Source organism: Osmerus mordax, chromosome 7 (genome assembly GCF_038355195.1).
Source record: "Osmerus mordax isolate fOsmMor3 chromosome 7, fOsmMor3.pri, whole genome shotgun sequence".
In the NCBI taxonomy this organism is placed as follows: Eukaryota; Metazoa; Chordata; class Actinopteri; order Osmeriformes; family Osmeridae; genus Osmerus; species Osmerus mordax.
The window spans coordinates 10,499,624-10,524,124 of NC_090056.1; the positions used below are offsets into that span (position 1 = coordinate 10,499,624).

General features: G+C 42.5%; 2 protein-coding genes across 2 annotated transcripts in view; one reads left to right on the top strand and one right to left on the bottom strand.

Moving 5' to 3' along the window:
* Nucleotides 1-9,285, bottom strand: part of LOC136945553 (membrane-associated guanylate kinase, WW and PDZ domain-containing protein 1-like) — a 73,361-nt gene extending 64,076 nt beyond the window's left edge. Inside the window, exon 1 of the mRNA XM_067239446.1 lies at nt 8,988-9,285. Within this exon, the coding sequence (XP_067095547.1) occupies nt 8,988-9,285 (298 nt within the window). The remainder of the gene's footprint in view (nt 1-8,987) is intronic.
* Nucleotides 9,286-19,020: 9,735 nt separating this feature from the next.
* On the top strand, nt 19,021-21,949 carry ren (renin). Its single transcript, XM_067239965.1, has 9 exons — nt 19,021-19,097; nt 19,537-19,684; nt 19,833-19,956; nt 20,139-20,257; nt 20,427-20,623; nt 20,736-20,858; nt 21,215-21,359; nt 21,456-21,554; nt 21,708-21,949. Exons 1-9 carry the CDS (start codon nt 19,021-19,023, stop codon nt 21,867-21,869), a joined length of 1,194 nt encoding a protein of 397 aa, XP_067096066.1. The 3' UTR covers nt 21,870-21,949.
* Nucleotides 21,950-24,501: the final 2,552 nt, after the last annotated feature.

Here is a 24,501-nt window from a genome sequence, read left to right on the forward strand (position 1 = left end):
TTTACCAGCTGAGTAACAGAATGCAGGTTATATAAACCATCTGTGATCTGACGTAGCAGATCACAGATGGCAGATAGCAGATCGCAGAACCCAACCTATCTATGATGTAGATAGGTTGGGTTTTGCCCCGCCTATACAAAACCTGAGCTGAAAACTGGTGAGAAACTGTTCAACAGTCTAACTACACATTTTAGTGTGACGTTTTTGCGCTTTCCACATGCTTTAAGCAACTAATTTAAAACGTATGGAAAGTACTGAGAAAAAAATCATGGAATTTGCTTTACAGCATATTTAACAGCTCATGTTTTTCAGGAAAAATTGATTATGTAACACAGACAAGTTGAATAAATGTCATTCACTGAGAAAGAAAGAATATATGGTTGTGGAGGAAATAAGGAAGAGAGGAAAAGTTAAGACAGATGCCAGATAAAGAGGGGGAAATAAGAGGATGGACTGATCAGACATTTCTGTCTGTCATAAGCTTCAAGGGAGCAGGGAGGGGATGGAGATGGCTTAGGATCCCACAGCTGTTAACATACAGCACGTCAATCTGTCTCGGTCACACACAAATACATACACACTCACGCACACACAATATACCTACGTACATGAATGCGAGTGCAAACACACACCAAAACACACATTCATACAAACACAAATCAAAGCTTTAGCTCAATAATGGGACATTGTAGGCAGTGTCAATCACATCAAACACAGATATACACAATTGACCCCTGTGTGTCATACACACACCAGATCAGAGAAGCTTCACTCACAGTAATCATCTCCATCTCCGCTGACTGTCAATCCCATAATACGGTGACTAACTGCAGCCATAGTAACCGGAACAGTCTTCAAACTCGCAGACACTAATGAGAATATCAGACCCCCCTCTCACACACAGCGGAGCCCCACTTCTACCTTTCTGCTTTGATTTAGATAAGCACTCCTCCCAGCTGCCACAGCTGACAGATATACGACTGGTAATGGAGGAGGGGGGGCAGGGAGAACATGCACAACTTCAAGCTATAACACAAAAACACACACACCAAAAGAACACAAACAAATACACACACACACATTCAGACAATCAGACAAACACTAAAAACACACTCTTATCCAAACAAACATATTCAAGTACATTGCACGAGGCTGGGGGAACCTGAAGATTTAGCCCTATTTACTTGTTACTTACATCTGTTTGGAGATATGGGTTCAAACTTTTTCTGTGTGTGTCAAGGTGCAGTAACATCATGAACAGATCAAGACCCTGGGAACGTCACGGTGGGTCATCTCACCTGACACTAGTTGATCCAATGCCTGGTCACACTGGCAGCACACCCTATGGAAACACGTCCTGTCAGGAAGCACTAATAAACTATACCTTTGAAGGCTAAGGCTCTACCTTTGAAAAGGTATCCGACCTCCTACACTCAGAGTCTCAGAGAGACGGTCAGTTTTCTCTGTGTGGAGTTCCTTTGTTAGCCTTGCAGACAGAAATGGGCTGAAGATGAAAGACATGTGAGAGGCCTGCCTGGCTGGGACTATGCAGAGCATAGTTGATCAAATGCCTGGTCACACTGAAAGCAGACCCTCTGGAAACAAGTCCTGTCAGGAAGCACTGGAACCCAACTCTCTAACAGAGGACATACAACACGCATGTAAAGTTCATCTGTATATTCCTATAGTGTACATCTGTAACACTGGTGGTGAGAGTGCACAAGTTCTCGCTGGCCACAGATAACAGATCAAGATCTATGAGAGGGGGGGCAGGTTATCAGGGCTGGTCCCATCTGTCTGCGGCAACATTCAATCCTTTCTGGAACTCCTTCATTAATATAGTCCAGCAGCACTCCACCCTTTAGTCCACAATACAGAGACCCATCCTATACACTAGCTGTAGGCTCATGCATAGTAATAGCCATGGTGAACACAAGAGAGCACAATATCCCAGCATTGAGAAAATCTGTATAATGATCCTTATAGATAGGAACCTTTTATGTGGATTATGTTAGCGTAACCTGAATATCATGACGGATGAGCTGTGAAAGAGTGAGGCATAGAGTGAGCAGGAGATAAAAAAAGAATATATGGCTGAGTGGTTAGGGAGTCAGGCAATTAATAAGATTGGTTTGATTCCCGGCCGTGCAAAATGATGTGTCCTTGGGCAAGGCACTTCACCCTACTTTCCTCGGGGAGAATGTCCCTGTACTTACTGTAAGTCCCTCTGGATAAGAGCGTCTGCTAAATGACTAAATGTAGATTAGTCATCCTTCTGGGAAGGAAAGACAGTATGACACACAGCAAAGCTGATTGTGTCATAAAAGTACCAAAAAAAGCACTCAGTAGTGCTAGCTATCACTTAAGATACCCTAGACTATAAGTAGTTCTGTTTCCGGCAGACACACCATGCTTGATGATAGAGAAACAGTGGCACAATGAAAGAAAGTTTAACATCAAAAACTATCTGCATCTGAAATAACCTGTGTGATTGCAGCATTGAAAACCACAACAAAGATAAAAGAGCAGAACTGTGATTCATGTGTGTAAACCCAAGCCTGTAATGGTCTCTAAGCCTTTCCAGATGTGTGAATTTATGAGCAGTAGGGCTTAAATGTCAATTTATGGTCTTCATATAGGAAGAGAGTGTGTGTTTATGTGTGGTATGGTGTGTGTGTGTGTATGTGTGTGTGTGTCTGGGTCCAAGAATGGCTTTCTCTTTCTTAGAACACCTGACTCAAATCCTCAGGATTGCTCATAAACATGTTTTCTGGCTATCCCTGTGGGCAGGGTGGAGAAATTATTGTGAGTCTGTCTGGCTTTTTTAAAATAGAGTATGAGGAGAAAGGAGATAAACACTCAATTGTTCCCTGTCACATGAGAGTTTCTCACAACAGAATTATATGACCAGAACATTCCCTGCTGCCTAAAAAGCTCAGGTCTGGAGTTCTGGGATGCAGAAAGGCACAGCAAGAGAGGGAAGACTACCCTGGACAACCAAAACACAGGATGTGGACTATATCAGACTATTTTCTTGCTCTCTCATACAGGTTGCGTGAACAGAAAGTTGAGACTTTTCAAACAGGCTCTGCAATGCATGACCCTAATACATCTTACTCTCACCATTCAAAAGAAGAATAAATAACAACCCCCTAAATCCCTTAGTCCCCCCTCTCCCTTAGTTCTCTGTTTGAAATGAAAATATACACTCAAATCAGCTTACAGAAAGAGAGAGGGACATTTAAAAGAATGGATGTAGCTGTCAGATTGCCTCCCAGACCTTCAGTAGGCTGAGTGGGAATAAAGACAGTACACAGACCGAGGCTATCAAATTAGTTATTACATACTAACCTATAGCAACACTGGTGACATCATCCCACCCTCAGAGGACTGAGGCCTAAGCTTTGTGTACTGCACAATCCACTCTGACGAGTCCTTACACCCCAATGGGATGCATATAGGTTGTATGGATATTATTTTGTTGTTTGAACCAAAAGGAAAAACACATAAGGTCTTGGCATAGTTGTAGCATATGGAGTCTGTACTCCAGTTAACGGACACATCACCCACAACTACATTAATAATCACATCACACTAAAGATGGGGGGGGGGAAACTTTAAAATAATCATGAAAATACTCTTAGTAGGCTGTTTCACTGCTATATCTTATATAGGACAGCATAGCTGCCATACTGAAGGTGTGGTGTAGTGTGGGGGACGTGAGTTAAGGTAGTTCATGGAGAGTAGAGAGTGTTCTGATCGGAGGGCAACCAGAGTGTGGGATGACGTCAGCTGCAACAGATGCTGTCCAGCTCCCACAGACCAGCAGTCCTCTGCTGTGAGTCTGCTGGAGGTGAAACATGATGTGTGCTAACTATGTGTTCAGCAGTATATGAGACGTGCCGACTTTGCTGTCCCGAAGAGCTACAATTGCTAGGCTTTGTGTGCGTTAAGGATAATGAAATGAGAATGGCATCCACCGTATCTCAACTGTGAAGGCAGGGTGCCCTCTTCTCTTCACTATCTCTGTGAGCATTCCTCTGTGGGTGAAGTCATTTCTAGGTTTGAACCTCTTCCACAGCAATGTGCGCTGTTCAAATACATAGTGAATACTACTAGGATTCAAAGACAGCATGCTCTCTTGTGCTTTATGTAGTAAAAGATGCATTTAGCAAAATGTTTTGGCAAGCTATGCAATCATTAAAGCATCTGTTATTTCAAAACAAGACCAGTCTATTACTCACCTCATCTCAAGTGTTCCTGTGTATGTGTGTGTGTGTGTGCGTGTGTTGTTCCTGTGTATGTGTGTGTGCGTGTGTTGTGTATGTGTGTGTGCGTGTGCGTGTGTTGTTTATGTGTATGTGTGCAGAGAAGGCCAGACAGGTTTGGCTCGCTCCCTGTGGGGTAACACCTGTTTCTGCTCTACTGACAACACTTTTCTCCATCCATCTCCCAGACACAGGCCCACTGAGAGGACAACACTGCAGATGAATATGGAGAGAAATGACAGTCCCCACCCTGAGCTCTGTGGAAGGCTCATTTTAAATGGTCAGAAAAACAAACCTCTTCATACCTAAGTTTGATTCTGTAGCCGGCACAGTCAAAGACATGAATGCCTAAAAGGTCTTGGCTTACATGTAATAAACATAATTCATAAATGCAGCTGCAGACTTATAACCCACTATGGTCCACAACTAGGCATGTTCCAGGACCTGAGGCACAATCACTGTCATTGTGTCAGCTTCTTAAAAAACACAAGGTGCTCCTGTCTAGTGGGACTGCCCCCCCCCCCCTCTCTATCCCTTTGCAACTATTCAAGGCAACGTTATGAAATCTGCCTGTTGCCTCAAGGCCAAAAAAGAAAGTCTCACATTACACACACAGACATACACACACACACGCACACACACACACACACACACACAGAGTAACCATACAGTAGCACATACAGTATATGTTGTACAGTGCCCACATAAAGTAGTACACACAAGGCCTTATAGTTTAGTCTAAAATACTAGTACACTAGTTGATCCAATGCCTGGTCACACTGGCAGCACACCCTATGGAAACACGTCCTGTCAGGAAGCACTAATAAACTATACCTTTGAAGGCTAAGGCTCTACCTTTGAAAAGGTATCCGACCTCCTACACTCAGAGTCTCAGAGAGACGGTCAGTTTTCTCTGTGTGGAGTTCCTTTGTTAGCCTTGCAGACAGAAATGGGCTGAAGATGAAAGACATGTGAGAGGCTTGCCTGGCTGGGACTATGCAGAGCAGGAGGAGAAGCGGACAGCTTTGGGTCTCTAGGCCCAGACCTCTGACTTGCCTCTCAGGGACATAGTCATAGGTTCTCTTTAATCAAAACTGACAACGTCTTCATAGTTAAGCAAATATGAGTAGGACTTCACATGCATTCCCAGACTGGGATATCATAGCAAGGATATCGGGTTAGAAAGCCCGCCTATCCATGAATATATGTGTGGTGAAGGAAATGCCATACATGACATGTTTTTGTTTTGCAAACTTCCTACTTTGAGTTAGGCCACAGCCTTGTGTGTGGTTTTCTAGAAAAAGCTGTCATTGTTTCCAATTGTAGTGGTGGTATTATTAGACTGCATTGAGATGAATGTGATATATAAAACCAATGTATGCATACAGTTGATATATTGCATTTGTATTAGATATGGTGACTAGAACAGCATTTCACACAGCAGCAGCTTTGGGCATGAGGTTTTTGGGAAACAGGGGATGCTGAAACGAGTCAGTGGAGGGCACCAGGAGTCTCCCAGCCCTGCTCCACAGGAATGTCTGGCATGTGTCCCCCTCCCCAGCAGGCAGTCCTGATCCCCCCTAGCTGTCTGAGGAGGAGGGATCAGGCAGGGGCTCAGGCTGGAGAACCAGGCCCCCCTGACAGCCAGGCCTGGTCACGCCTGGCTGGGGGAGGAAGGACACCTGGCTGATGAAAGGTTAGCCACCCGGGGAGTGTACAGGTCACTGTCAACCCCAGGGCTCAGGGGAGGGAGAGGGGGGGAAGGTAGGCCCGTCAGCTCAGTTAAAAGTGGGAGAGGTAAACAAGACCTACTGTGGGAAGTTCCCTGTGGAAAAATGAACCCTTCTACAAACAAATTCAGCTGTTGGCTGGGGCTACTTCAGGTGGAAATGATGTCAACCCCTAAAGATCAATATTTTGGCAAATGTTATATTAATATTGTAAGGAACTTCATGCAACACAGACTTTATCGTACGAGAAACACATTTGAGTATGGGCAAAGTTTATCAAAAGTTTGGCATCAAAATCATAATATTATTAATACAAGTCTATATTACAGAATATTAGATTTAATTTAGATGTACAGTTAATTTAGCTCCAATCTGACTGACAGGCAGGTGGGAGATAAGCACCGTAGAAACAGGTCAAAGTCTTTCAATCTAGTTACAATTGTTGGATGTCTGCACAGACCAGTTAGTCACTGTTGCTGTACTTTACCCTACACTCGACAGCGAGGTTGTAACATATCATAAACCTCTTAAAACTGAGCTCCCATAGGATACACAAGGGGAAAAGGGAAAAATAGAGAAAATGTATATATAAAATATTTAACACCTGCTAGTCCTGGGATTTATTAAACCACTAACTATAGTGCAGTCTGTTTATATAAAGGAACTATCGTGTCTGTGTAAACATGGTGAACTCCAGATTATGAGAGGGCTCCTTTCTGTGTAAACAGATATTGTTAAGACTCAGACTGTTAACCTGGTAATATATTATCATTATGAGAGGGATGTTTCTGAATAACAAGTCAGTTGGTACAATCTCCCTGGCCTTTCAGTTTCCATGCTGCTTCACATAAACAATACACAGTGCTGTAACTGAGTCAATACTACAGGAATCTTTGTGTAATCTCATTGTGTACATTTTTGTGCAATCTTTGTGTGCATCTTTGTGCAAATAATACAGAGGAATGTTTCCATTTTCTGAAAGGGATTTCAGCATGAACACAACACTGCATTATTTAGGCTGTTTAACCCTCTATTGCACAAAAATGTAACCAGGTAACCAGGCTGATGTAAGAGGATCCACAACCACCTGAGGAGAGAGATGAGATCTTACCCCACAGACGGTGACCCAGTCTGGGTCTGAGAACACAGAGTGCTACCCCCTTCTGCACCTGCCCTGCTGGTTGTGCATGGGAACCCTCTAGGTTACAGAAACAATGAAGGTCTTGTGCTACCTGGTTGAGGTTGACAGGGAATAAGCTGAACCTTTTAATTAGAGTCAAGGGAACCCTGCTGACTCATGAGAGAGGCCTTGCTGTAGCCATGGTGAGAAGGCTCCTGATCTCCCTCATATTTGCTATGTTTACTTCATCATCCTCTTTGATGATTTAATGTTCTGAGGAAACACAATGTTTAGGACCATAAATTGAAAGGCATTACCTTTTGACATTGACATTAGATTACGTAAACAATCATTTTGTGTCTTTCAGCTCTACATAGTCTTTGCTGTGGTATGCTGTGAAGGCAACCTCACACCCGCTCTGCAAACACAGGGCAAGGTGAGCCTGTCTTTCTACCAGTGTGATCGGGGTTGAGACCTTGACAGGCCCAAGTTATTTCCTGTAGAAGCACAAAGGCACAAACAGTGCATCAGAGAGGCACTGTTATATAACAGAGTTAATGATTTTCCCAGAGTGAAACTGTTAGCTGAATCAAATGAGGCCACAACTGCACCTGTGTGTGTGTGTGTGTGTGTGTGTGTGTGTGTGTGTGTGTGTGTGTGTGTGTGTGTGTGTGTGTGTGTGTGTGTGTGTGTGTGTGTGTGTGTGTGTGTGTGGGTGCATGTGTGTGTGTGTGTGTGTGTGTGTGTGTGTGTGTGTGTGTGTGTGCATCAGCATGACCGACTGATGACAGCTAAAATGTAGCTTCTGGTATTTGGGGTGAGACGCATATGCTTGCTCAGACAGCATACACCAGCAGAGTCAGAGTCTGGATTCCTGCCACAGGCTCCTCTCTGGACTAAGACAAAAACAAAAGGCCACACAACATCCTGACTTGGTTGGCACACATAACAATAGCATGATGGCATGCAAGTAACAGTGAAATGTCAAAAAAATAAATGAATACCATTTATAAAATGGCCCTGGTTTGTTGCCCGCTCACTAACAGATGCACAGTAGACCGTGGGCAGTGGGGCAGGCTCATCTACGTCCCAGAAAGCGCTTCTAGAAATAACCCCCAACTGCCCGGGAGTAGTGTGTCTGCATTAGGGGGTAACAACAACACGCTATGCACTTACACAGTCTTTCTTTCACAACTCCATCAACCAACAGTAAACACTATGAATATTTACTGTGTTTACTGTATTTACAGAGATTACATCTCAAAGGCCGCAGTAAAGGTTCAAAACCACTAAAAATGGAATGGCACTCAAACTAGTGTGTTCCTTGTAGTGGCTTATTTTACTCATCAGAAGTCAGAGTGAGGAATTTAATCTCTCCCCCATGTCTTTAGCTACCCTTGCCTGCTTGAGACCAGTCAGGATGACTGTCAGAGCAGCTTCATGTCAATCCGTCATTCCATGCTGAAAACAAGATGACCGGTGAGTGTCACATTCCTCTGCCCTACTTTACGTGGATGACTGTTCTGTTGTCCTCATGGTTATTGTGGTACCTCACTGTCAGCAATAAAGGAATCTCCTCTGGGCTTTCTACTTTCAGAGTGAGTGAGTGAGTGAGTGAGTGAGTGAGTGCATGAATGAGTGAGGGTGAGAGATATATATATATATATAAGAGAGAGAGAGAGAGAGAGAGAGAGAGAGAGAGAGAGAGAGAGAGAGAGAGAGAGAGAGAGAGAGAGAGAGAGAGAGAGAGAGAGAGAGAGAGAGAGAGAGAGAGAGAGAGAGAGAGAGAGAGAGAGAGAGAGAGAGAGAGAGTAGAGTTTTACAGCAATATTCTGTCATGGCTAATATTTCATTCAAACCACCACCTACCTTGTCTGACAGATTTCAACCTTATGGGACCCTTGCAACTCCTTATCACAGTCATTATGTCATACAGGGGCAACCCAGACACTGGCAGACCCTCAACTTCCAGCAATAATTCTCCCTCGGACAACTGGCCGTTTTTATAAACCACCACATCCTCTTTCACTTTTCCGATGTACGGAAACTCTCCGTTTTCTGCTCCACCAAACAGCTCCAAATTCAGCTGCTCACAAGCGTCCCGGCTCACCGCGAACTCATGAACTTTGGTGATCCAGTGGTTTTTCTTCTGAATTACTTTTGACATGGTGATTAGGATCCAACCGAAAAATGTTAGTCCCACCGGATGATTCAAAAACCAGGTGAAGCATAACACACTGTTTCTCCCATAATAGAGCAAACTTTAGGTCGCACAAGTGTAAAGTCAGATCGGACCATTTTAGTTGTTATTAAACCAAGGCATAGTGTTCATTTGTCGCAACTGCAAACATCCCGTTGGGAAGTCTCAGATGTTGTTGTTGTTTTCTCCTCATCTTCTTTAATATCATGCACGCTCTCTGTTCCCCCTGGAAACGATCTTAATCCAATATCTTCCCGTTGTTCTCAAACCGCAGGGCATATGTATTATGCATTATATCCATCAAACTTTTTATTATTCTTCCTTTACCTGTCCGGCGTGAAGTAGGCTGAAGAGGTTCACAGAGTCTGCGGCGCCTTTAAGCAGGTAACGCGACAGTTCATCCTATTTGATCCAATGGTCAGGATCTACTGATAGTAAAAGCAACGCATGCGTCCCTGCCGCTCTCCAGAGCGCCAAGGGGAAATCCTAGCTATAGCCTACCTATTACAGGGTCCTAATGCTCTGCGTTCTCCACATTGACACACACATTTCTACCCTGGAAACCCGGATTACAGCGCTCTTTGGTTGTAATCCCCTTTAGGACCTTTACTCTTTATTCATAAATAATGTCACGATGCCTTGGGGACGCGGCTATTAGGCTTCCACACAGTTTCAGACACACAAGTCTAATGCCCCGTGAGAGCACGAAAGGTAGGAATCATCCGAATGAATGCCTGCCAAATTCCACCTCATGTAATTTTTAAGTGACCTATTCCTGCTCCTTTGAGTTATATTTAGTGAAATCTACGAACTTCAAAAGTGTATGAAGTTCTCTAAACTTGAAATGTCTCTAAACTACACATTGCCGAACTATATCATTTAATAAATTAGTAGATTTGAAATATATCACCCTGGCCCCATGACGTTTCAAAATCAGCCAAGGAAAGAGAGAGCTGTGGCTGGACACTGTCATGTCCTTGTTTTGGTCATCAAAGTTTGTATATCACTACATTATTATATGATACAAAAATAAAAATACCAGAAAGAAACATGTTCACTACACACATGTTTTCGTAAACCATGGTGATCACTTGTATATCCTCAGAAGTCTGAACTTCATTCAAACTGTTCTCATCAATGGAATGTTTACAGTTATGATGTCCAATTTGGCATGCTGTAATGTAGCGGGCAGTGTTGAGCAGAAATCAGGTGGGAAGCTGGGAAAAGCTCTCTCCTATCAAAAGGTCTCTAGTCACCACCACTGTGAATAAGCGTAGCCTGTATAGCACCACCTTGCTTTTATCTCTTCTGCATGAAATGATGTCTGCTTTATGACCAGTGACCATCCCTAAGGGCTTGGAATGAGTCTATGTACACCATTTTTCTCTGTGCAATGCAGTCTTTTACCTATGAAATTTAGCAGGGGTGAGCATCTTAATGCTTTACCTTAATAACTATCACTAACCACTGTAATGTACAGTACATGTCCAGAGAAAAGGCTTCAGCTCCAGTCTATCATCTCCTCCTTTGGCTGCATAGTGCCAGTCACATGCTACATGACATTCTGAGAGGGTCGGAGGTGAGTGCTAATTGCTGCTGGCCACTTCACATCAGCCACATCTAGGCCAGTGATGAGCTCTGACTGCTGGGCGGTGACCTGCTGTTTTCCACACAGTGCTGTCCTACTGTCTCCTGAGGATATGCACTGCAGACTCAGTCAGTCTCAGCACAGGGCCTGGTCCACTGGTTCACACTGACAGATCATGGTCTTATTGCACTGCTGCCAACAGTAATTCCATGTTTTGGGTGAAATGTTCTTAGTGGATGGAAACACTGTGAAAGATCTCCATAGTAACACACAGAAGTTTACAATGACTGTATTGTACTGCCTGTTCTCAGTAGATATTCAGCAGTTCACAGCTTATATAATATGTAATAGTCTTTGAGCAGCAGCTTTGAGAAGTTAAATTAACTTCACATCACCCAATCTACAATTCATTATTAATTGTGTGAGTGGTTACCTACTTCAGTTTGGTGTACCAATACTTTTTCTATTTACATAAAACCAGATTACACAACTGGGATAAGTCATTGGAGTGATACATAAAGAAAACATAGTATATTGTGTGCATGTACGACTTGGACTTTCTGCTGTTAAACATATTTTTTCTTAATACAAAGTGTGTGTGTGGGGGGGGGCGGGGACCTGTATAATGAAACCTACTCCACTGTATTGGTCTCTGCTTGAACTGTTGTGAATACGATCAAAAGGTAAAAGCCCAGTGCACCACAAAGACTATAAAGCTTATATTGTTGTATACGTCTTTTTTCAGTATTGTGAGTGACAGTAATCGTGAGTCCAACCCTCTGGAATGCTCAACATCCACAATCAATGGCAAGTAATGAATTATTAACCAGGAAGTCCAGCAGCACCATTGATCTGTAGTGCCGGTGAATACAAGCCTTTTGCCTTCAAACTGTCCCAGGTGACTAGAGACAGACCGCACAATGCTGGGTCAAGGTGTTTAATTTAAATGTCAAATACAACCATACTAGGTGGTTAAAATTCCTTCATGGATCAGATGCTTCTTTCAGACATGATAATTCTATTGTACTGTAGAGAGGATACGTTTGATTTAGTGGTGAGAACATTTGATTGTAGATCAAGAGGTTGGAGCTTTAATTTGTACATTGCTTTGGAGAAAAAAAAAATCTGTAAAATGAATGCATTTGTATTTGTATTATTTTTATAATAACCATTATTATTATTATTACTGTAGAACTCCTATGTACAAACTCTAAAAGCTAAATAGATATGCCTAGTAGTATTACATAAAGCTAAAATGCTGTATTCATAAATAGAATGGCAGGGACATGCAGAGAATCATGTTGCTGTATGTACAACAGTAATGGACTGAACACTGGTATGCAATGAGATATGTAGGCAATTTTATTTGAAATAATTAGGAACATATGCCTGTGTCTGTATACCTGAGGGAAATCAGATGGCTGCAGGTTTGGTATCTGTTCAATAATGCAAAAGTTAGCAGCTGAATTCTCCTACATCTCATATAGGGACTGGGTTCCAAACACATTCTGTAAAAAACCTTACAAAGGCCTAAAGAGATATTTACACTTAAAGATGCCAAGACTGCATTGCATGTTTAAGGAACAAAACATGTTTTACTTGTTTATGATTGCACACAAAGATGTACAATTCCTGTGTAAAAAATATTTAGCCAGAGATGCTGCTGCTTCAAATTATTGAGAGACATCTCCATGCCAGCTGTTTGTCAAGTTTGATTGTGATTGTAAGCTAAAGTAAAGTGGCAGAGATACTAGTTGAAAGACTAGAGGCATAGATTGCACTGTGGTGCCCCCACCCCACCCCCCTCCATTCCCTTACTTACATAAACCACTCACTTGGCTTCAGGCATAGAAAACAAGGCCTGTCCCCATGCATACAGCCTTCCTCTTCACTGGTTCTCAACCGTGTGACATACAAGAGGAGCAGATAGTGAGTGTGATTGAATTATTCAGGGACAGAGAACACAGCAGTACTGCAAGGAACTAGGGGTTCCATTCACCTTAAATGGAGGAACTGGATTAAAGAGGTATTCTATTAGTTGAGTAGGGTGTAGAGGTGGTCTTAACAAGACTATCGTGCTTGTTCAAAATGGCCACTTCTGATTATATAGTCTATTATATAGTCCATCATATAAATTATATGATGAAGATCAATTTATATTTTGTCTGTTAAAATGTTTTGGACACACATGCACACAACCACACACATTCCATGAGGTTAAATGTTTACCAGCTTCTCAAGAGTCAGGAGATGGTCCGGTAGATGTCCCAACATCTTTCCACTGTGTATACTGGGGCTAAAAGGCTTTCATGTGAACCCTGTAACATACACCCATGCTTGGTGTTGCTGTTGAACGTCTGATTAGGTGACAGCTTACATTGTTATCCCCTTGCTGTCCAAAACAGCCCTTACTCATACAAAGCTACAGAAGCTAAGCTTTCAGCTTCCTGCTGATTAAAAATAAGCATTTGTTGTGTCAGTTGTGTACGTCTATTTTGAAGGCGTACTTATCTTGTGAGATGCAAGATGATCTGATGCAGAAATGCCTCTTAAGAGTTTTTGTGTTCATTTTGTGTGTGTGTGTGTGTCTGCCTAGTATGGGTTTGGGGTCTGTTGACTAACTTGCATATGGTCGTCTTCTTCATGACATCCCCTGAGATCCTCGGAATCGGATCAAAGGTCAAACTAACCCAGCATTGGGTAAAATATGAAGTATGCTAATGTCTGATAATGTGCAATAGTAATATGGTAATAAACCTGTCTCCTACAATTCATATTTTAATCTCCCCCATAGGGGTGTGAATGACAGGCCTCGTTGTCAAATAACAGCATTTTGCCCTTTAGGCTTCCTCACTACCTTACACTTACTGTGATCACAAAGCAGCATTACTTTGCTAAACACTTAGTGGTTTTGTGTTTTGAGAGGCATACAGATTCACTTGATCTGAGGAGAGCGAGACTATGATTAATCTGTGCGCTGTTTAGGCTTTATATCAGTTTAATAGCTTTGGTTTACATTTACATTTAGTCATTTAGCAGACGCTCTTATCCAGAGCGACTTACAGTAAGTACAGGGACATTCCCCCCGAGGCAAGTAGGGTGAAGTGCCTTGCCCAAGGACACAACGTCAGTTGGCATGACCGGGAATCGAACTGGCAACCTTCGGATTACTAGCCCGATTACCTCACCGCTCAGCCACCTGACTCCCTAAATCTAATCAAATGGTTAAATTCAAAGGTCATTTAAAAAATATTAACAGAGATTGTCAGGTTATTCCTCCTTCAGTCTCTTTGATTAGATTTTGATATTCTGACAGTACACTGTATTTGGTACCCTTGGAAAGAGGGTGCCCCTGTCTTCCTCATCCCAACCCAGCCATCGGCCCTGCATAGGGGGATGTTTGCTGGATGAAAGGACATGGTACATAGTACATTCTTTACACCAGGATATCCTGTGCACAATACGACCATGTGACCAAAGTAGTGACATGCCAAGTCAGCACGTCTTAAAGGCATCTGTTGCTCACCAGTTTTATTAATGTACATTCGACTTTATGTTACAGGTCAGAAGTGCCTGAACAATCATAGATATATCACAGTGATATATCTGTGAAAAAAAGCTGAAGAGGAGAGATACTGAAAGGATGGGACATTTCCCTATATGTTGCCAACTTTCTTTATGTGTACTAACATAGAGGACATTCTACAATTGATTAATTGTAAAATAAACATGGATGAAATTGCCCAATGGTTCAGCTCGGCTCCAAGCCTTTAGTTGATGGATGATTATTTATGCTACGGAATGAATTCACCAGAGAGCCGTCAGTCGTGCTCTTTTAGCAGAACTTTGAAGTTCTAAACAGTTGGCTTCACAGAGCTTTGAACAAGAGCTTAGCTTATTCACTTATTTAATCATTGGCTCCTAAATCACTGATGTGGGTCTCTTTTTATCAGCAGTGCACTGTAATGGTGAAAAAACAAACACACATACACAAACATACACTAATAATAATAATATTAAAGTGTAGATCTAAGACAAACACCTTCCTAGTGGTTGGAGGTATAGAAGTAGAACCAAGCTTTAGTGGGGATGCAGATAATATGCATGGCACAAATAAACTGTATACTTGTATATGAATAAAAAATGGTGTCCGTTGTCAACAAGATATATGAACCAGAGAAGTTTGCCTTTGATGAGCCTGTCCACAAGTTTAACAAGGCCTTGGACTCTTCTGCACTGGTTTAGTACAGCAGCAGTTGAGTTATAAAAAATGCATGTGTTTTTGAGTACAGTAGGTGGACTAGCAGACTTTTTCTTGTTGCTAACACGTGGAAAAAAACAAGATTAGTTGCCATGGAGCTTTGTGTGTTTACTGGAGGTACTCTCCGATATAGAACACCTGTTCAGTTTCTCTAATAGCCTTTCCCTGAGCGCAGTGCTGAGGTGGCTCTTCTTCACAGGGCCAGCTGAAGCCCGCACCCACTCCTGTCTCTCTGCTCTGGGGTTCAGTACTGAACCTGAATGAAGAATAAGGACGCATGACTGCCGTTAAGTCCAGGACATAATGATATGTTTTGACTTAGGCAGCCACGGCAATTGTAGCTACTGACAGCAGATGCCTTTTATTGTCTTTACTCTATGGTTGCTTCTGCTTAGCCAGTTTGGTTTGAAGTCTTCACCTGTTTATAAATAAAGATCCTCTTTGTAAATGTAACACAGAACAGTCCAGTGGTGGGGTGTTTAAATGGATTCTGTTTCTGTAAATGGATTTGTCCTCTGTCAGTCCCTGCCCTGCTGGGGCACATGTTGTTACTGAAAGGTGTATGAAGACTGGAAGCACTAATCAGGTAAACAGTCATTCAACCCACATATTTGTCACAATGGATTAGCTGTGAGTTTGCAGAGAGAGGTTGGAGAGAAGGAGGAGAAAGAGGGAGAGGGAAAGAAAATCAAAGGAGGGTTATTTTAAGAAGTCTTTATAGCGAAATAGTTTTAATTGAGAAGAATGATATACACACATAGGCTCCCTTTGCTAAAGCAGTCATGCTCCAGAGGTGAAAATGTAGTTTTATCACCTCAGATTCAAATAAAGCCTGCAGAGGAAAGTATACAGGTGATCTCCACACTTCCCATAGTGGGTAACTAATGAATCCACCAAATGAAGATGGCTGCTGCTAGGTCCTACTGCCCTCTATTATGCTCACAATGTAGAATTAAGATCAATAAGAAGTTCTACATTACCTTACATTCGTTAGTGCTTACTGTAAATTCAAGATCTGAAAAGTCTGTATGTATTTTTACAAGTTAATCCTGTTTTACAAAGGTAATACTTCTCTCTGCTGGTGAAAAAGTATATAGCAGATTGAAAATGATTGATAATAATGTTGCCTCTAGATGGAACCAGTACACATAAATAAAAAGGTTAAATATCAATGACGCACAAACAAATTATTCTTGTATATTGTGGTTGTAATGTTTAATGGAAAGTGTTTTTTTTTTTACAGTTACAGTTTACTGAAGGATTAGTTCTAACTCTGTGCTATAGCTTTCTTATCTTGATTGATTGGTGACATCTCAAAAGCAATGAATTGGATGCATCCTTTAGTTTGTGCACTACATTTACAGTACACTAAGTAAAGCCAGTGAGAAACACAGTAGTCAATAGAAAGTTTGTTTTACATTTGTATTTATACAAATTTAGAATGCCAGCATCAGAGAAAGGGTGGGTGACGGTTTAACAACTGTACCTTCAGTTGTAATCGCTCCCATCAGTTTTCTAATAGAGCTTTGAACTGGCTGTGAGGATGAGTGTTTTTTTGGTCTTATTTCAACAATGAACTCCAGCTTTTGCTCCTCCTCTTCCTCCTCCTACTCCTCCTGCTCCAGTCCCAATTGATGGAGTCCAAGCTGTGCGTTTGCAGATGTCTGCTATATGGATCGGAGAATGATGGAACACAAAGTGTAAAGTAGAACAATGATAAAGTAATCAGCTGGAACTAAAGCTTCATGTTGGATGTTATATTAAACGTTTCAGCGATTTGGAGAAATGTTTGTTTGCTGTTAAGTTTCCCCTAGTCAGGCAGGATGTCTGAATGAGTCACTCATTATCTTAGAGTCAGTAAATGTAATACTTTGTTGGTCACATGGGAATTAAATTTAATATGAGCATTTCTTACAGGTGAAGCAATGTTAACATGGTATAAACCAAAATATGCAGACTTTGATAACATCAATGAGTGGCAGGTATGTGATGTAAGAGTATGAGTTGGACTGCTATGGGGTTTCCCATGACCACCAGTGGAGCCCGTGTTCATCCGAGGGGGTGGGAGGCCATGCCTGAGTGACGCATGGGTTCTGCCAGGCAGTGTGGGAAAGAGACTTGTGGGCATCAATCTTGCTGCTTAGGTTAGGGGTCACATGTTCCTGACACTGCCATGGAGCTGCTGCCAAAGTGTGTCTACAAGATTGATAGAGCACACTGGGCTGATGCAAGAGGCAAAACAGCCTGTGGTAAGAGGTCTTTCTATCTCCCAACCTGAAGTGGTGGAACTGTTCCATCCATCATCAGAACCATCTCCTGCATCACCTCAGGGAACGGCATAGTTGTCTTGATGCACATCGAGATGTGTCTTTATGACATCCTTAGGGGAACATGGGAGCTCCTGCATTTCCCAGGAAGAATAATCTCCCTGCAGTGGCTCCCGCCAGTCATCCCAGTGTGCCAGTGGCTTGAAATGCTACATCATAGCACCCGTACGCTGTTCTTGACCAGGCTATCAGTTTCCTGGTAGCTCTGTCCACTGGGAATATCCGAAGGCCTGACCTTTGACCTTCTATTGGAGTCCATATCCCTGCCTGACGTGGACAGCCATATCTCCTTCTGGGCAGGGTGGTCAGTACAGTACTAACATACAACCCCCAGCCTGACAGAGGAGATACTGTGGGAACAGGCCAGCCTTTCTGTTAGACGGAGCTCAGCTCCACTGAACTGGAAGAGACCGATGGAAACCTTAGTTAGGCCTACAACATCACTAAACCTCACCCACCACAACTGGCAGGATTCACTGAAAATGGACCTATATTCTGCCACATTCTGAGCCAAGTTATTGATTTGGATCATTTAGAGACATAAGTGGTCTTTGTCCCTGTGGATTTATGTACATAGTGTCAGAGAATCAATACCAATACAATGGAAAGTGGTGTGGCTACAGGGGAAGTAGCTCTAGCTGTAGCTCCATCTTCTGTTTAGCAAGGGAAGAAGAGGGGTGTAAACATCTATTGAGCTGGTCTGTTCTTTGCAAAGGAGATGTGTGGAGCGCTGACCAATGCAAACACAACAAAGTATTAATGACAATTGTCCGCAATTAAAGCAGCATGTGTTTCTTTCCAAAACGCACGTCTACTGACCGGATCCAAAACCACACCCAGACCAATCCCGGATCCAGACCAAATTCAGATCCAGACAAAGACCCAGAGCCTTGTCCTGACCAGACTCAGACCCAGATCCAGAGCCAGGGGAAGTAGCTCTAGCTGCAGCTCCATGTCCTGCTTAGCAAGAGGGAAGAAGATTCAGACCAAAATGTCTATGAACCAGACCAAACCCCAGACCCAAACCCAGAGCCAGACCTAAACCCGTATGCAGATAAAACCCAAGCTCCAGATCAAACCCAAGCCAGATGAAATGCCAGCCTCATTGCCAGTCCAATCCTCATAGTCTGGCCAGCCATCTCCATACGGAAGAACTGTGTCCCTGCTTTCTATCTCCAGTTTTCCCTGGGGGTCAAAGTTCTGACCTCTCTGTTGGACCAGTTAATCAGGGGAGGGGTGACCAGAGAAGGGGGTTGGGGGTTGGTTGTTTATGGTCAATGCTTTGATCTGAAATCTTGGAGCTGGAGCCAGAGGCCCGTGGGTCAGAGCTTAGAGAAGGAGGGATCGTATAAAAAGAGAAGCGACAGAGATAGAGGGATAGAAAAACTGGTCAGGCTTTTACGGGGTCAGATAAACGAACAGCTCCTCTGGACAACGAAGGGATAACCTGAGCAGAAAAACTGGACTGGGATAAGCTGTGTTTTCTACCCGTGGCCAGTACTCCGTGATACTCTTTTACAGACTTCATGGCTGCGCAGACTAACTTCTGTGTGTGTGTGATTGCACTCGTTCTAACACTGACCACAAGCCATGCCTTACGAAGGTAAGAGCCCCTATCTACCTTGTTCTGAACTGTGTGTAAATCATGAGCTTGTTTTATAGGCACTTTGTGTAGAACTAAATTGTATCTACTGCAGAATCTACAGATCTACAGCAATGGGAGTAAACAAATACATGTGTTTGGTTCTTTCCTGATTAAGGCAATATTATGCTGTGAAGAAAGTACTGAAAACCATTTAGCTCTTTCAGGTTTTGGATTATAACTGTTGAAGTTCAAGATATTGTTTTCTCTTGTGAAAGCTACATGATAGAGACTTGTGCAAAGCTACATGATAGAGACAGTGCAAAAAAACGTTTTGTCATAAATACATATAAAGGAATAAAGGAAGCATAATGCCTTTTCCCCACCCCCGTCCCTTCTCTCTAAACCATCCTCCACCCCTTCATCCCCCCTTGTCTGTCCATGGCCTCCTGTCACACAGGGTCACACTGAAGAAGATGTTGTCCATCAGAGAGACCCTGAGAGAAATGGGCGTGTCACCGTCCCAGGTGTTTGCTGAGCAGGCCCTGAAGAGCACAGATGACCCAAGCAATGGCACTGCTCCCACGCCCCTCACTAACTACCTGGATGTAAGAGATGAATGATATATGTGTTTATCATACTTATGCTAACTTAATGTGACTATAGACCCGTATTCTCATTCTGGGTGAATAACAATGCAGACATCTGAGAAGTGTATGGAGTGAGTCCAGTTGTGTCCTTCATTCTTTCTCTCAGACTCAGTACTTTGGGGAAATCAGCATTGGCTCTCCTGCCCAGATGTTCAATGTGGTGTTTGACACTGGGTCGGCCAACCTGTGGGTGCCGTCCTACAACTGCTCTCCTCTTTATACAGCCTGCTGTGGGTACACACACACATCTCAGACACAGACATGGAACACGTTGATTGGAACATCATCAAAATTACAAAGTGATGATTGTAGATCTCTTTGGGCCATAAAATGCCATAATATATTTCAATGATTCTGACTGTTTGCTAGTAATGATTTCTATATCATAAACCCTAAACCTGTGAACTTTCAGTTACTCACAACAGGTACGATGCGTCTAAATCTCGGACTCACATTGGGAATGGGACAGGTTTCTCCATCCAGTACGCCTCTGGGAACGTCCGGGGGTTTCTGAGTGAGGATGTTGTTGTGGTGAGGCCCACGTTTCTGTTTGTCAATCGACTATGTTTCCGAAACAGACCTTTGTCGAGCTAATTGGAACTGAAGATTTCGTTTAGAGTCCTAAACGTTTAGTGCGTACCACTTGACACCCACAAGCTGAGGACACAGCTCCAGACCTTTCCTCTGCATGTGTCTGTAGGTAGGAGGTATCCCAGTGGTGCAGGTGTTCGCTGAGGCCACGGCCCTGCCCGCCATCCCCTTCATCTTCGCCAAGTTTGACGGCGTCTTGGGCATGGGCTACCCCAATGTGGCCATTGATGGCATCACACCTGTGTTCGACCGCATCATGTCCCAGCACATTCTTAAGGAGGAGGTCTTCTCAGTCTACTACAGCAGGTGCTTCATCTACCGTATTACCCTCTTTAGCTGTGGAAATTCAGTCAGTGCTTCATTATTATAGTCCTTTTATGTAAGCATCTTGGTCTTAAAGGGTGTTGATGGTTTTCAGGGACCCTTCGCATTCTCCAGGAGGAGAGTTGGTATTGGGAGGAACAGACCCTAACTACTATACTGGATCCTTTCATTACCTTGGCACCACTGAGTCAGGCAAATGGGAAGTCAACATGAAAGGGTGAAATATGCCAACAATAGTATTTTATCTCATTTAGAAGGATATATTGCATAGGTGTGTAGAGGTGTATACACATCTGAACAGTGTGTGCTTCAGACAAATAGAGTGTATTTGTAATGCTCTCGCTCTCTCTCTGTCTGTCTTTGTCTATGTCTCTCTCTCACTTTACTTGTGGATGTATCTGTCTCTCTCTCTACCTGTGAATGTCTCTCTCTATCTACCTGTTTACGTCTCTCTCTCTACCTGTGTACGTCATTCTCTCTCTTTACCTGTGAATGTCTCTCTCTCTCTCTACCTGTGTATGTCTCTCTCTCTCTTTACCTGTGAATGTCTCTCTCTCCATCTATTTTCTCCAGTGTGTCAGTGGGGGAGGAGATGCTCTTCTGTAGAGAAGGGTGCACCACAGTGATTGACACTGGCTCCTCCTACATCACAGGCCCCGCCTCCTCTGTGTCTGTCCTCATGAAGACCATTGGAGCAACTGAGCTGGCTGAGGGCGGGGTGTGTATCATATCACAAATACAGTTGCACTAGTGATACACAGTATGTCCTTCGTGGTACAGGACAGACTAACCTAGTCTGATTGCATCTTCCTAGTTCACAGTGAACTGTGACCTGGTGAAGTCCCTACCCAGTGTAACCTTTCACCTCGGGGGCCATGAGTATGCTCTCACTCAAGAGGACTACATCTTATGGGTGAGCTTCATCTGAATTACTCAACCATTTGGCAATGTAATTTGCACTTGTACCCAATCACATTCTGTACTATTATGCAACCTGTAAGTAACCTATGATCTGTAGCATGTATGTGATGTGTGATGACTGGTTGTTCCTGGTTTTGGTTGTCAGCAATCCCCATTTGGAGAGGACATCTGCACCGTCACCTTCAAGGGCTTGGATGTTCCGCCCCCGACTGGTCCCATCTGGATACTGGGAGCCAACTTCATCGCCCGTTATTACACTGAGTTTGACCGCCACAATGACCGCATAGGCTTTGCCAATGCTGTCTGACACCAGCTATAAGAGCATAGGATCTCCCCTCTTACTTACTCTAACTCTACTTCCACCCCCATTATCTCTTGCAGTCTCTTTTGTTTGGCACAGGGGCTTGCCCCTCATCCTAATGTCTTTTGTTCTTCATGTTTGCATTATTTTAAGTACAAGGGCTGCCAATTTGTGACAATTGCACTTTTTAGAATTTCTACTTGCACTCACATACAGTACCATTCATCTTTAGTTTTAGTTGACTGGAAATTATTTGATAATGACAAATTGCTTGTTTTGTGGGCATGCTAATAACTAAAAACAATATTACAATATTGATGAGTGATTTTTTCTTCAATCATTACATTAAACCACTAGGCAACTATATCTGTATTGTATTGTACAAAACAAGAATAAAATGTGTTCAATGTGATTTCATTGGTTTCTTATGATTTTCATCAAAAGGTAAATACTGAGGTAAAAAAAAGTGTTTAAAAATACATCAATCTGTTTCATATTACCAACAAACTACTCATGATCCATTCACAGGAACAAGCTAAACTAACATCTTTAAATATGGTGCTGTTTATTTAATCAAAGCCAGTAGTAAATCCTAATGTTTCCTTGAGTTGGGGATCCTCAGTGGACTGCTGCCGTCCATCTTCTGGCAATGCTTCATGTTGCACAATTTGTTGATACAGGGTTCAAAGGACTGTGCGAAACATATCACATATTGTACTGTGGGATGGAAAGATAGAAGTGATTTACAATCTTTCCTGCTGCTTTATCTAAATGAAGACGTCTGCGCACAGTGTGAGTTCTGAACCCTCATCCTCTTGGCTGTCTAGTCTCAGACCACTACGTACATACCAGAATTGTCTGGAAGAAGAGGAATGGTAGTTTCATAACATGAAAATACTACATGAAGAAACATACAATGCAAGAACCATCACTCTTCTGAAGCAAATAATCAAAACACACTAAAACCAGTTAAAAAGGTCATTAAGGGAATACAAATCAAGTCATTGTCCACTTCAAAAAATAAAGGGATGGAGTTATCACATTTTCAGCAAACTAAATACCCACAGAGGTCAAGCTCAAAGATCAGAAGTTTCAGAGGTTGAGATGAGTCTTTCAAATGTGCCATAGGAAGTACAGACAGGCAGTATGAAACTCAGCCCTAGGGTGACACTGCATATTTCAGTTCAATAACAGATAAGAAACTTATATTTATGAGAACTTTGTATTTCCTGGAATATTTTGGTGATGCTTAAATTGCATTTTAAAAGGCAGTAAGGATGTAGTCTTCATGAGTTTCCTGTCCCTCTCATCCTGGAATTGTTTAGCTTGGAATTTATTTAGATGTCTTTTTGACAAAAGGTCAAGGTGAAGATAGTTACTGTGGAACACCTTTTCTTTTTCAGCTCTTTACACACTGAACAGCCGAGTTTATTGTACTGTAAATGGAGAACCAGTATGGTTGATGTCTAAATTAATCAAAATTTGACAGTATGAAGGGGGCTTTAATAGGTCTCAAGAGAAATAAAAATCTGTTCAGAGATCAGATTGTGGACAATAACAGGGCAGACCGGTACTTTCCTAATGTTTGAGAGTGTACACATGGGAAGATGGATCCGTTTAGTCTGGTGCATCTGGTCAGGCCAGAGGCGTTGTTAGACTTAAAACTCTACTGGGGCACAGGCCCCTATTTATATCCCATTTTTTTCTTTCAAGCTTGCATTTGGCAAGCTCAGAAGAGCACGCTGACATAGAATTCTGCGTGCATCGGTTTGTGTTTTACACTTTTACAAGAGTTAATTGGGATACTGCGTTTATTATTTCCGGGATTATCAATCTAAATTAATGCACTGACTAATGAAGTAAATTGTTCAAAGTCAAACTTTAGATTTTACTGGGGCACAGCAGATTTATACTGTTGCACGTGCCCCAGTAAAAAGGGCCTAACAACGCCCCTGGGTCAGGCTAAATGTTTTCCCTCTGTCTCATACACAGCCAGCCAATCATAAAAGCCACCAAAGATAATTTAATAAGAACAACAAAGAGATGTAAACAATGGTGCAGACCGCATGGATTTGAACTGGATCTTTGTATAAATATATAATATATAAACTAGTCGAGTGTCTGTTTTATCAGTTTTATCATCCTTACTCCAGAAAGTCTGGTTTTATTTGGCCAAAGTACATGTTCACATGTTTTAGTTTTGTAAATTGAATTATAACTCTCTGGATTGGAAACTACCTACCCGGTTTTGATTTGTGCAAGAAATTTGGGTTTTCTTAGTAAGCACTGGAAAACGTCACATGTTCTCTTAGCATAAAGATATTCATCCATTCATACAGCGGGCTGAGTCTGTCGTGTGTGTGTGTGTCTGTGTTTGTGTGCGTGTGTGTGTGCGAGTGTGTGTGTATGTGCGTGCAAGTAAATTAATTTTACAAAATGTTTCAACTATTCTTGGTGATGTACAGTACTTATATAATAATGTAACAAACAAACAGACAATAGTTTAACAAAAACATGCATTACAAGACCATGACAAGACCGTGGGATGAGGATCTAGGAAGCACTATTTCTCCTGATGAACATCCAAAAGCAGGAGGGAGGTCTTAACACAGCTTTTCAACTGGAGCAAGCTCTCTCT